The sequence below is a fragment of the Lepisma saccharinum genome, chromosome 7 (assembly GCF_977018435.1).
Source record: "Lepisma saccharinum chromosome 7, izLepSacc3.1, whole genome shotgun sequence".
NCBI classification, from domain to species: Eukaryota; Metazoa; Arthropoda; class Insecta; order Zygentoma; family Lepismatidae; genus Lepisma; species Lepisma saccharinum.
In genome coordinates, this window is record NC_139235.1 from 16,687,969 (window position 1) to 16,700,441 (window position 12,473).

The 12,473-nt window shown below is 38.0% G+C and overlaps 1 protein-coding gene across 2 annotated transcripts in view; it reads left to right on the forward strand.

The window, feature by feature from the left end:
* LOC145989747 (lymphocyte-specific helicase-like) overlaps nucleotides 1–12,473 on the forward strand; it is a 60,547-nt gene that overhangs the window by 39,364 nt on the left and 8,710 nt on the right. For both annotated transcript variants that reach the window (XM_083125034.1, XM_083125033.1), the window contains exons 10-14: nucleotides 488–649; nucleotides 3,811–3,959; nucleotides 5,154–5,376; nucleotides 6,707–6,943; nucleotides 7,803–7,962. In XM_083125034.1, the coding sequence (XP_082981160.1) occupies nucleotides 488–649; nucleotides 3,811–3,959; nucleotides 5,154–5,376; nucleotides 6,707–6,943; nucleotides 7,803–7,962 (931 nt within the window). The remainder of the gene's footprint in view (nucleotides 1–487; nucleotides 650–3,810; nucleotides 3,960–5,153; nucleotides 5,377–6,706; nucleotides 6,944–7,802; nucleotides 7,963–12,473) is intronic.

Below are 12,473 nucleotides of genomic sequence, written 5' to 3' on the forward strand. Positions count from 1 at the left end.
ATATGCTTCATGAAAATTTGCTACATTTTTTAGTGTCACACACGTAACACACTTTTGTTAATGCTTTTCACGTATTCAGCCTATTACATGATACTGTAGTTTTTTCATTTGTTAGCAGACACTATAGAGTACTTCTTAATTTTATGAAATCAATTGATTATGAATATATTAATCCATTCTCTTGTCTAGAACCTTAAATTTTGTGTGTAAAATGTCACACACATAACGCTGGAATGCCCTATAGTTCATATGCCATAGTATGATTTTCAGAAGTAATTCTCTGCTGTCACCTATGGACATCAAAGACATTTGCAATTGTTTTATCAGATTAGTACAATATTGGATATCGGTATTGGTAAATTTTATGTCAGTACTTTATCAGTCTCTGCAGTAATTTTATCTTAGTCTGTCCCTGATACATTTTCAGCCAAACTTGTAAATGAATGAATGATAAGTTTGCATTCATGTTAGTTTATTTTTTCTCCAGATCCTGACTCCATTTTTGCTGAGAAGAGTGAAGACAGACGTAGATCTTCAGATTCCCCCGAAGAAGGAAGTGTTGGTGTATGCTCCTCTCAGTGACCTACAGGAGACGCTGTACAGGGCAACAGTGGATAGAAGTGTTCAGAAGCTTCTTGGACTGGAAGAAGTGAGTTCATTTCATACGTTTGGTCACTAATCTGTTACTTTCTCCATGCTTGTCAATCTACGTAATCTTTGGTCATCCTCTCTTTTTTATGTTGACTTTCTTCTATTATTATTATTATTATTACAAATGTGTCATCCAGTATCCCTTTAACCTGTAGCTGACGGAAGGCAGTGTTGGCATCTTACAGGGGAAAAAATCCGGATAATTGCTTCTAACGTTGGCCCTATGAATGGTGGATGGACCAGATTTGCAGGGAAGCTTGACAAAGGACCACTATTTGCGAATAAGTAATACCCATCCCTTAATTGTTTAAAAAGTAATACACCGTGTCCACAAAGTTCTGCTACCATTACAATGTAACAGCTCCTAAACTATATGAGAAAAAGACATGCGGTTTTTTGCAACGTGTTCTACAGCTCTTAAAGTTTTAATCAGTAGTGGTATTTTATTATTATTATTATTACACGGATTGCAGAAGTTCTCGAACAGGTTGATGCTGCTATGCGGCAGCGTGTATGGATAAAGATCGAATATCGTCTCGATGTCCTGAGGGCAACTAACGAGGCACATGTGGAAGTGTTGTAATTGTAAATAAAACGTTGAGAGCTGTAGAACACGTTGCAAAAAATCGCATGTCTTTATCTCATATAGTTAAGGAGTTAAGTTTCATTGTAATGGTAGCAGGACTTTGTGGACACGCTGTATATTAAAAATTTTAGAAAAACATAATTTTCGGTTAATTTTGAAAATTGTACGTCTCCTCCTGGACCGCTAATTGTCACACGTTGTGAACAAGTTTTTTTGTTTTCATTTTTACATGTAAAAGTAAAATACGCATATATCACCAAAAAGCAGTGGTTGAAGAGTAATGCCCCGCCCCGTTCATTAGTTAAATCCCATAATGTCTCTTTTTTTGGGGGGGGTGCCTCTAAAATTTCAAATTGCCTTTGTTAAAAATAGTATCAATAAATATATTGTTTTGTGATTCGATGTCATGCCCTCATATGTATACAAATGAACAAAAAGACAGAACTGAAGTATAATTTTCAGTTTTGAAGACATGGTGTGTTAATTGCTGCCACGTGAAGGTGGTAAACATGCTTAACCGCTTGTTCTGTAGAGGTTAATGTATCCAATCTGTCTCAACTATTTTTAAAAAATCCATTCCTGTTTTTATTTGAATCCAAGATGCCATCAAGTGTACGGTGCACCTTAAATATTGTTTCAGCTTTTGAGGTTCACAGATGTACTATACCAGTATTACCGGTACTTTTATTAGAACAATACCGTAGTATTGTACAATAAGCAACCCCAAATGAAAAGCCATCACTGCAAGTTGCTTTACCCTTCCGGCTCTAACTCAAGAAAGCCCCCACCCTCAACCTCAAGTTTTGGGGGCAGAAGCAATGTGCACCCCAGTTAGATAATTTGATGCATCACCACCAATGTTGTGGTGGCCCCCGTGGTGAAGTTGTTGGCACATCACGCTACAATGCCAGGGGTCCAGGTTCGAATTCTGGTCTGGGCCTGGGTGTTTGTGAGTGCCCATTCATCATATCATCACTCATCCCCATGTTCGCAATTAGCCAAAAAGTGGCAGAAACTCGAAGTAAAATAAACCAAATCAATAACAATCAAAAAAGGTATAACTTACGTGGGAAATTACATCAGGGTGTTCACCAGTCAAGAATGTCAATTAATCAACATGCAGGTCAAGAAAGTCCAGAAATTAAGCTTGTTTGTTATTTTTTACAATGTAGTGACTTTTCAATATCGTCAGAATGGACAATGTTACTGAGGAAAATAGCTGCTGTTGAAAAGAGTATGAACTTCTCCACATGTTGCAAGTGTTAAATTTGATTATTAAGCTAGATACGATGTTTGCAAAAATATGATGAATAAGAATTTTCAGAAATCCATGTATTCCTTATGAGGTATCAACTTGAGGTTACGGCTAATCAAATGTAAGTTTCGACTTTTCCTCCTGTCAATTACCACTTCAGTCTGTCCTTTTTCCATTGATATATTTTTCTATGCCAAAGTCGAAAATAAAGTATTCTCGGATAACAATATTACGTCCTCTTCACGTCAGCCAAGGCGCAGAAGAAAAAAAAGTGGCTTCGGAGGTAATAAGTGGTGGGGCAACACAGCAAATATATTAATATTATGTGCAAAATTTATACTTATGGCAAAAGTTGGACAGTGATGGCACGATAGTGGGGAGGGAGGTGTGCTTCCCAGTTCACAGCCAAACGAGTGCACGAAAGAACCAGACCTGGCTCAAAAAGAGCTAAGTTGGCAACAGTGCTCCATCTGCCACAGAGAGGATGGCCAAGCAGAAATTCTTCCCTCATGCCCTTACATAAAGTAATGTGGCCATTCTCCATTTGCAATGAAGTCTGAAACATTATTTTCATTTATAATCAATGCAAGTCTAAATATCTTGTTAAAGTACATCTTCAGTTTTCAATTACAAAATTCTTCAAAGAAGTTTTCTTTGTATATTGGAGAGAATCAATGCCAAATTTAAAAAAAAAAAACTGTTGTTACCCCCACACCCCCTATACGCCTTCATGGCGTGGTGCTATGCACAGGGGAACACTTTACCTTTTTTTACCTTTACCAAAATCAATGTTCTTAAAGGTTCGCATAACCACTTTTTGTACATGCAAAATAATCAACAGTTATTTTTAGTGGTTTTTATTGATTTTATCTGCAATGTTTTGTTCTGGTTTCGAGACACTAGAGTCATGTGAGGTTGTGTTTTTGTATGTATATCTTAGTGTAGCTTGAGAAAGTTCTGGGAAACCAGAACAAAACGTCGCAGATAAAATCAATAAAAAGCCAGCCCCCGTGGCAGAGTGGTTAGCACATCGCGCTGTGACACCAGGGGCCCTGGGTTCGAATCCTGGCATGGGTATGGACGTGTGTGATGTCTATTCATCAATTTCATCATACCATCACTCATCCCCATCTTCGCAAATTAGCCAAAAGTGGTACAAGAAGCAGAGTAAAATAAATCAAATCAAAATCAATAAAAACCACTAAAAATAACTGTTATATTATTTTGCATGTATACCAAAATGTCATGTTAGTAACATTATCACCCAATTGTACACTATGTACAGGTGGACCAAAAATATGTTTACTTTCTGTTGCAGGAAGTGAAACCAGTGGATGTTGATGAGCCAAGGCAGAAGAGGATTTGTGCAGCAACTCAGGGGTTTTATAAGAAGTTGTTCAGTTCAAAGGAAGGAGATAATTTGGAGAAGTGGGTCCAGCTTTCTGAAGAACAACAAGAAAACGTCAGGTATTGCATGTTTGTGCAGAAGCAACATAGACTTAAAATATAGTGTGAAAATAATAACCATGCCCTCAAATAAGCTGCATGCCCCACTTCAAAATAGTGTGTATTTGTTACATAATGTAATTAAACTTTCCTCGCACAGGATGTTTTCATTTCAAACTCAAGTATCCATAATTTTCAATCTGACAGTATGTTGTAATGTCAAAGAAAGGGCCGATATTTTTTAAAAAACAAGAAAATGATAAAATGAATTTATTGTGATTGATAAACAAGTACGTACCTTGGCTATTTTTCAACGTAGTCATCATTTACCTCCAGACATTTCTGATAGCGTGGCACAAGCTTCCGTATACCCTCTGCGTAAAAATCTGCCACCTGAGAGTGTAGCTGATATCTTGCGAGTTTCGGGAAGAGCGTTCAAATGTCCATGACAATGAGCATAGCGGAAGGCCTAGTGTTCAGACGGACGATTTGGTGGAACGCGTAAACGAGAAAGTTCGTTCCAATCGCCGGTTCACAATATCTGAACTTGCCAAAGAGTTTCCAGAAGTGTCTGTGAAAACAGTGCATCGAATTGTGACTGACAACCTGGGATATCTATCACAAACTGTGTGCGAGGTGCGTACCAAAAATGCTGACAGACACTCACAAAGAGCAAAGAAGGACAGCTGCACGTGATTTTTTTGGCCCGCAGTTGGGAGGATTAGGATGACCTCTTTTCGCATACCCCAGGTCATCACCCAAGGACATTTGAATGCCCTTCCCGAAACTCTGCACCATTGCCTGACCTTCCCTTCACTCACCACTGTCGGTCCATAAATGGCACACAATTCCCGATAGATGTCAGCTGCATTCTGTCCTTTGGCGTTCAGAAATCATGACAGATCTCACTTGAAATTTGGCAGGATTTTGTATTACGGCAACCATTTCACCTTACTGCTACTCGCACGTACGCAACCCGACTCTGACGATTTTATCTCTGTTGCAAGCACAGAATACTAGGGCATGCTCCTGCGCATGCTCAACTTCATCAGTGTTGCCAACCCCGCTTAAGAAATTATCAGCCCTTTTTTTTGGCATGCACCTCGTACATTTACCATATAATCCAAACAGGAATCGGCACCATAGGTGATAAGAATCTTCCTTGCTTTTCATTCAAAGTGATGTCTTTTAAGGGGAGATTTTTACCATTTTCAGAAAAAAGAGAACAGAACAGCAACCGGAGGAATACATCATAAACCTGAAGATGAGGAACGTTACAATGCAGTTGCGGAAGATAGTGAACCACCCATATCTGGTTCAGTTTCCCAAAGACCCAAGAACAGATTCAGTTCTGATTGACGAGTCCCTGATAGAAAAGGCAGGGAAACTGCGTGTTCTGGATGCTTTGTTGCCAGCATTGAAGAAAAGGGGCCACAAAGTAGGTACAAATTATAATATGATCATTTGAGAGATTTAGTGTAACAATGTGAAACATGAGCCATAAATTTCATACTGAACGTTACGCCAAGTATTGCAAATGTGATATCTGAGAATTTTTTTTCCACAATTTTTATGTGGCATTAGCAAATGTTCTGCCATGTTGGTACTGGAATATATTGAGTGTTCCACTCATATCACACTACTAATGATTCTGGATTTCATCAATTTCACCTCATCATTCATCCTTAATATGACTTAAGCTACAGATTTGAGGGAGGGAGGAAATATTAACACGTGAAAAAGCTCTGTCGTGATAATGTCCTAGATATTGTAGTAGTTGGCTTGTAATCATGGGATCCCATTGAATTTCTGTTTTTTAGTGCCATAGACTGTTTGGTGCAGAAGGAAAGAGAATGCACAAATAAAATTGTTTTTCCTACGAGCAACATGTGACTGAATTTCTCCGGAACATGTCTTGATATTTTATTTCTCTTTACTTTTTCTACTTATATACATATATAGATGTGTCCCGCACTGTGGCCATACAATCTATGGGTTCAAGCTACTGGAATCATGTTGGTTTGAGTCTCTTGGATGGAAGTGTAACAACTTTTCCCATGAGATTTCAGCCAATGCAAGGGACCGGTGCCCACCCACCATCATGAGGAAATTGCGGAGCTACGAATGCTGTCATGGAAACCTACAATGACTGGGGGTTCTGCTATAATATTCCAAAAGCTGAAAAAGTACATATGTTTAGAATTCCTTCTAGAGTATTGACGTGAATCTTTGTGAGATTTCCTGTTACTGTTGTCTAGATATTCGCAACAGTTTAATTGCTTAAGCCTATTAAACTATTGCAAATATCTAGATAAGAGTGATAGCAAACCACTCAGAGATTCACATGAATACTCTAGAAGGAATTCTAAGCAGATGTGATTTTGGGATGTCACAGCAATTTATTGAAAGGAGAGGAAATTTGAAAAAGGCTGCCCTCACGTTGGCCAAAGGCCCAGCAGAACCTTCAAACTTATGTACTCACTTTTCCGCGAAGCTGTTTTTATTTTAGTTTTTGGTCTATTAATTCCGTCCTCATTGGAACTTGCTGCACTGTTGTGTGGTGTGCGAATTTATGGCTTAGCTGTAATTAAATTGGTCAGGTTTGTTTGTTACTTTCATTAGTTAAGTCAGTAGTTTTGAACCCTTGACTAGTTTCCACCCCTGATCATATGATGTGTATCTGTTGTGAAAACCAGACAATATATTGAATTATTTGGGAGTGTGATGTAAGTAATCGTGCTGAGTAACAATCATTCATCTCATTGCAGGTTCTTCTCTTTTCGCAAATGACAAGTCTTCTGGACATCATTGAGGAATACCTGTTGATGCGGAGTCACAAGTACGTTCGATTGGATGGCAGCTACGGAATAGAGGAGAGGCAAGAGAATATAAAGATCTTCAACTCGGACCCTTCGTACTTCATTTTCTTGATAAGCACAAGGGCTGGTGGCTTAGGAATCAATCTCACAGCTGCAGATACAGTCATCATATATGATTCGGATTGGGTATGTATGCATGTGTATTTTCAGCAGTAAAAGTAATTAGCTTTTTGAGTCGTAAGCACAGTTATAATTAGGCCTGTGCTAATAGCCATAAATGATATCAATACAGGAAAGTTTTCATTTGCATGTAAAATGAAGCCCCGGTTTTACATTTTGCCACATCATACATTCAATCTTCATATTGCTGTACTTCTAATATATTATATGATTTGATGGACAATACCAGTGATGCCAACTTTACGAAACTTTTGAGTGGCTGAACTATTTCAGGCCATTTCTGAAAGGACTACATGAATTTTAGTGGGTGATTTTTGCCAGTTTTAGTCATAAGTGCCTGTTTTGAAGTTAATTGCTTTGAGTTCAAATCTGTTGATATTCATCACTTTTATAGCCTATTTTATATTTTCTCATGCTTTTTTGCCTGCCTATTTTGAGAGTCTTTAGTGTCTTATCAGTCCTTATCCTCATTATAAGTCCTTTTCTCCCTTACTTTCCTAATAATGATTTGACCACGGATAGTGTAAATAATATAGGGCACTGAAAAGTATCGTATTGGAAAAGTAAGAAATTATGAAATATTTTGAATTTTGATTATAATTAGTAATTAAGTTGAGAATTCTTTAAATGAATAATTATGAAACACCTTGTTTTCTTAAGTGTTGGAACTTTATTTCTAAAATAAAATATAACAGTAGGCAAATTATTGGTGGGCCCAAACACCACAGACCCATGTATGTTGGTGCCACTGGGTAATACCTTTTTTACCTTCAGTAATTTTATAGGTGATTAGCTTTGAATAAATTCAAATATATCTCACATTCTGGAGGATTCGTATTTTATCATTTGGGTTTCTTCCTTTCAGAACCCACAGGCAGACCTGCAGGCTCAGGATAGGTGTCACAGGATTGGACAAACTCGACCTGTTGTGGTGTATCGCCTCGTCACATCCCACACCATAGAGGAGAGGATCGTGGAGCGAGCGACTGCGAAGAGGAAGTTAGAGAAGATGGTCATCCACCAAGGTACAGGAATTCGACATGGTTATCCCTGACAGGTTCGAAGCCCACTAGAGCTGCTGTTTCCAGAAATTGTTGGTGGCAGTTGTTGTGTGCACAGTGTTTGTCATCCCAAGCTCTCTTTGCGATCCAGTTAATTAGTAAACAAAGCTAAAAGGGGTCTTGCTCATTATACGCTAACCAGACACATTCGTGTTCTGACATAAGTGCAGAATGCCTTCATTGTTAGGTTTAGTTTTCTCAGCATAAATACACTGTAATTTTTCTGGGCTTCACCGGGGCATGTATTATTTATGCTAAGATAAGTAAACCTAATATGCCTAACAATGAAGACATTGTCAGAACACGAAGGGTGAGGCTTGACCAAAAAGGTGTCTTGTTTGCATGCGATGTGTGAGGCCCAGCTAAAATAGCACCCTGATGCACCAATTCATCTGTGTCAACTGTATACAATGGAACCTTGATTTTACATTTTTCAGAGCACCAAGCTGATAAAACTTAAAATACTGGAAAATGTACAATCAAGGTAAATTTTATAACATTTTGCTTTATTGGGACCATCAATGCAAGTAAATGTACAATGCAGGAAAATTTAAAATTGGGGTTCCACTGTATATGTTTTCTTGCCTGTCTAGGCAGTCAGGGGTTTGTTCTGATTTTGTTATTGGAGGGGTGTGGGGCATGTAAGGTCATTTTTAAGGGGTGTAAAGATACGAGGGTTATATTTTAATTAGGGTCCATTTGCAATAAAAACGAAGTAAGTAAATGTTTTTCAAAAAACCATTTATTTTCTGAATTTATATACACTTCTCTATTTTTTTTACATAATTTCTTTGCCAGTTTAAACATTCATCGTAACGAACTACGAGTTTTTGGATACCCTCCTCATAGAACTCTGCCGCCTGTGATGATAGCCAGTTACTCACTGTCGTTTTCACTTCATCAGTGTCTAAGCGCTTACAGCCCAGGAAGGTCTTCAGATGTCGAAAGAGGTGGTAGTCGCTAGTCGCAAGGTCGTTACGATAAAACTGATCTTACTTAAAAAATAACCCTCGTATATTTAATCCAAAAATGGCCATAAATTAGGGATGGGCCGATATGAAATTTTCGCCGATACCGATAAAGTACCGATATAAAATTTACCGATAACCGATATTCTACCGATCCGATATAAAATTAGAAATCGTCCTTGAAGAACCTGAAATGTTCATTGATCTCCTTAATAAATGTGTGTTTTGAGGTGACTGCAGTGCAAGAGAAGCTAAATATTTAGACATTTACTTTTTTAGAACGAAGGGCATGGAGATTATCCATAAAAATTTCAACAAAATGGCAGAATTTTGCACTAAATTATAAGATATTTATCGATATATCGGATCGGTAAAATAATCGGTAATTTTACCGATAAACCGATACACCGATATGCCTATATCGGCCGATACCGATAGAGTACCGATTAATCGGTCCCATCCCTACCATAAATTGGATGTTTGTGAAGCATTTTAGGAGGTAAGGCATAACTTATACCACATGCCATCATTTCACTAAGTAGCTGAAGTCCAATTTAGGCATGTACTTACTGTCTATGTTACTTGAAATGTCAGATTTTTAATATTTATGTTTGTGCTACTTTCCTGCTGCAATAGATGTTCTGGTTTAGCCTACAGCATAAGTGTGCGCACGGGGGGTAAGGAGAGAAAGTTGTCCACCTCCCTCAACTTACAAAGCCATACACGTTCTGATGAAAAGATTCTCTCGGCCTATCAACCAGTTGAGTTGTGGAAAGGATTCCAAACTTTCGAGAGCTAACGTCATGCTTATCTTCTACTCTGAATCTTTTCATCATTTGTCTCCAGGAAAGCTTCAAGATGTACCGTATTTACGCAAATAAATTACTGCCTTGATCAGCATATTTATATTTTTTCATAATCATGGAAACAAGGTTTAATGGTGTTATAATGGTGTTATGATAAGATGTACCGTATTTACGCATGTATAATGCGTACCCTGGTTTTTGTAGGGGAAAAGTGACAAAAAATTTTATCTCGTGTATAATGCTCAGTATAATCCACGTCCAAGAAATTCCTTTCTTAGATGTAGGTCGTAAAGCTGTTGCTATGCCAATCAAGAGCTAGTGACATCTCACCTGTCGCTATGTGGACCAAGTGGAGTTGGTGACTTACTGTAAACAGTAAGTCACCAACCCAAGCCACCTCCCCCCCCTCTCCCTCCACTGTGTTAAGCATTCCAAAGCTTTCACTCTTTAACCACCTTATTTATTCTGTAATAGTAGAAAGGAAGATGAAAATTACGTTATGGATTTGCAGTGCTCACGAAGTTATTTTCTGTTATTTCTTGCCCAACAAATACCGCTGATACATATCCCATCACATGGGAGGTGCATGCTCAAAGTCTGCCAGAACGGCACTGCATTTCTTGTGTCACAGAACATTATATTACATAGTAAAAAATCGTGGAAAATGGCCTTTAAACTTTTATGTGTGGTTTGCTCATTTTCTCTTTACTTTTTCTAAAAATAAACCTTCAAAATATATATTTTTTCCATGACTGACGTAACATTTATAAGAGGCCTATTCAGGATCGTCAAACTAGCAGTTAGCAGAACAAGATTTCTTTCATTAAAGCATTTACACACTCCATATATGTCACATTATTTGGCCAGTAATACATTTTAATTATTATTTTCTTTCTCCTTATCTTTTCTTTCATCCAAACTACCATAAAAATCAGAACGTTCCTTCATTTTGTGACGAGTTTATTTGAACATTCACATTAATGTCACCATCTTGAATGGAATACTGTTGCCATATTCAGAAACTATAGAATTCAAGCTTTACAACGATATATAACATGATATGGTTCCATAAACATGAAAAAAAATATTCCGTGCATAATACGCACTAAAGTTTTTGGGTGCAAAAATTTTGGGAAAACGTGCGCATTATACATGAGTAAATACGGTACTTTAAGCGTTTTTAGAAGCTCGAATTTTATTAATACGAGGTGCATTTCAAAAGAATGGGCCGATATTTTATAGGAAACAAGAAAGTATGTTTAGCAACATTGTGTTATTGGTTACAAACATGTACATATCCACTTCATTTTTCAACATAGTCACCATTATTTTCCAAGCACTTTCGTATACCCTCTGCATAAAAGTTTGCCGTCAGGGAGTTGTCATTTTCAACACCTCTGTTTCTTCATATCGTTGAGAAGAAAGCCACTTTTTTAGATGCAGGTGAAAGTCACTTGGTGCAAGGTCCGGATTATACAGGGGGTGATCAAAAAGTTCCCATCCGAACTTCTGAATCCTCTGAACAGTGAGAGCAGCAGTGTGAGGTCTGGCATTGTCATGGAGAAGCACTATTTCTAAACGCAACATTCCACATCATCGGTTTTGTACGGCATGTCTGAGATTGGAAATGTTTCACAGTATGCTTGTGATGTGATTGTTATCCCCGGTTCCAGGAAATCCACTAAAAGCATGCCCTGTTGATCCCAGAACACAGTTGCCATCAATTTTCTTGCAGATGGAGCTTGCTTGAACTTTCTCGCCTTTGGTGAATTTGAATGACGCCACTGCATTGATTGCTGTTTGGACTAGACACCTTTCCTTCACTCATTAGTGTCACCATACACTTCGCACAATTCTCGATGAATTTGAGCAGCATTTTGTCATTTGGCATGAAGAAATCTAAGCACGCGCGATCCGATCACTGTTGCCAGTTGGTTCTTTTTGAAATGGGAGATGCGGTGCAGATAATTGCAGAGGAAATTAGTACTCACGCTTTCTGCGAAGCTGTTTCTAGTTCTATTAATTTCGGTGGTCATCTTCATTGGAACTTTTTGTGTTTTTACTTGGCAAGAATCTGTTATTTTTTGTTCCTCGATTGTCATTAGGTGCGCTGTTGTCGCCTATCTGCCTGCACCCGTGTCATCTGCCATTCAATATTGTTAATTGCCACAGTAGGAGAATCTAAGCATGGTGTGCTTGTCTACTACAGTGGAACCTTGATTTTACTTTTTTCAGGTGACCAGTGAAAATTTTATAACATTTTCCTTTGTTGGGACCATGAAAACTGAATGTATAATGCAGGAAAATGTAAAATCCAGGAACATAAAATTGGGGTTCCACTGTATTAATGTTCAGTTCGGGTTGGAAGTGCATGATTGCATTTGTTTTCTTGATTTTTAGTGTGTATAAGTGTGTGTGCGTTTTGGGTTTGGCATGTACTTTTTCGATTTTATGGCTGTTGTGTTTGATATGTTTTGCAAGTCCAGTGGTGGTTTGGCCTTTTGCGTTTGTTAGATGCTGTTGAATACTCTCATTGATTGATCTGAAGATCTGCACTCACACTCTGCATCATAGATACCGTATTTACTCATGTATGATGTGCATTTTTTTTTCAAAATTTTTGGACCCAAAAACTTTGGTGCGTATTATGCACGGAATATTTTTTTCATGTTTACGGAACCATATGTTATATATCGTTGTA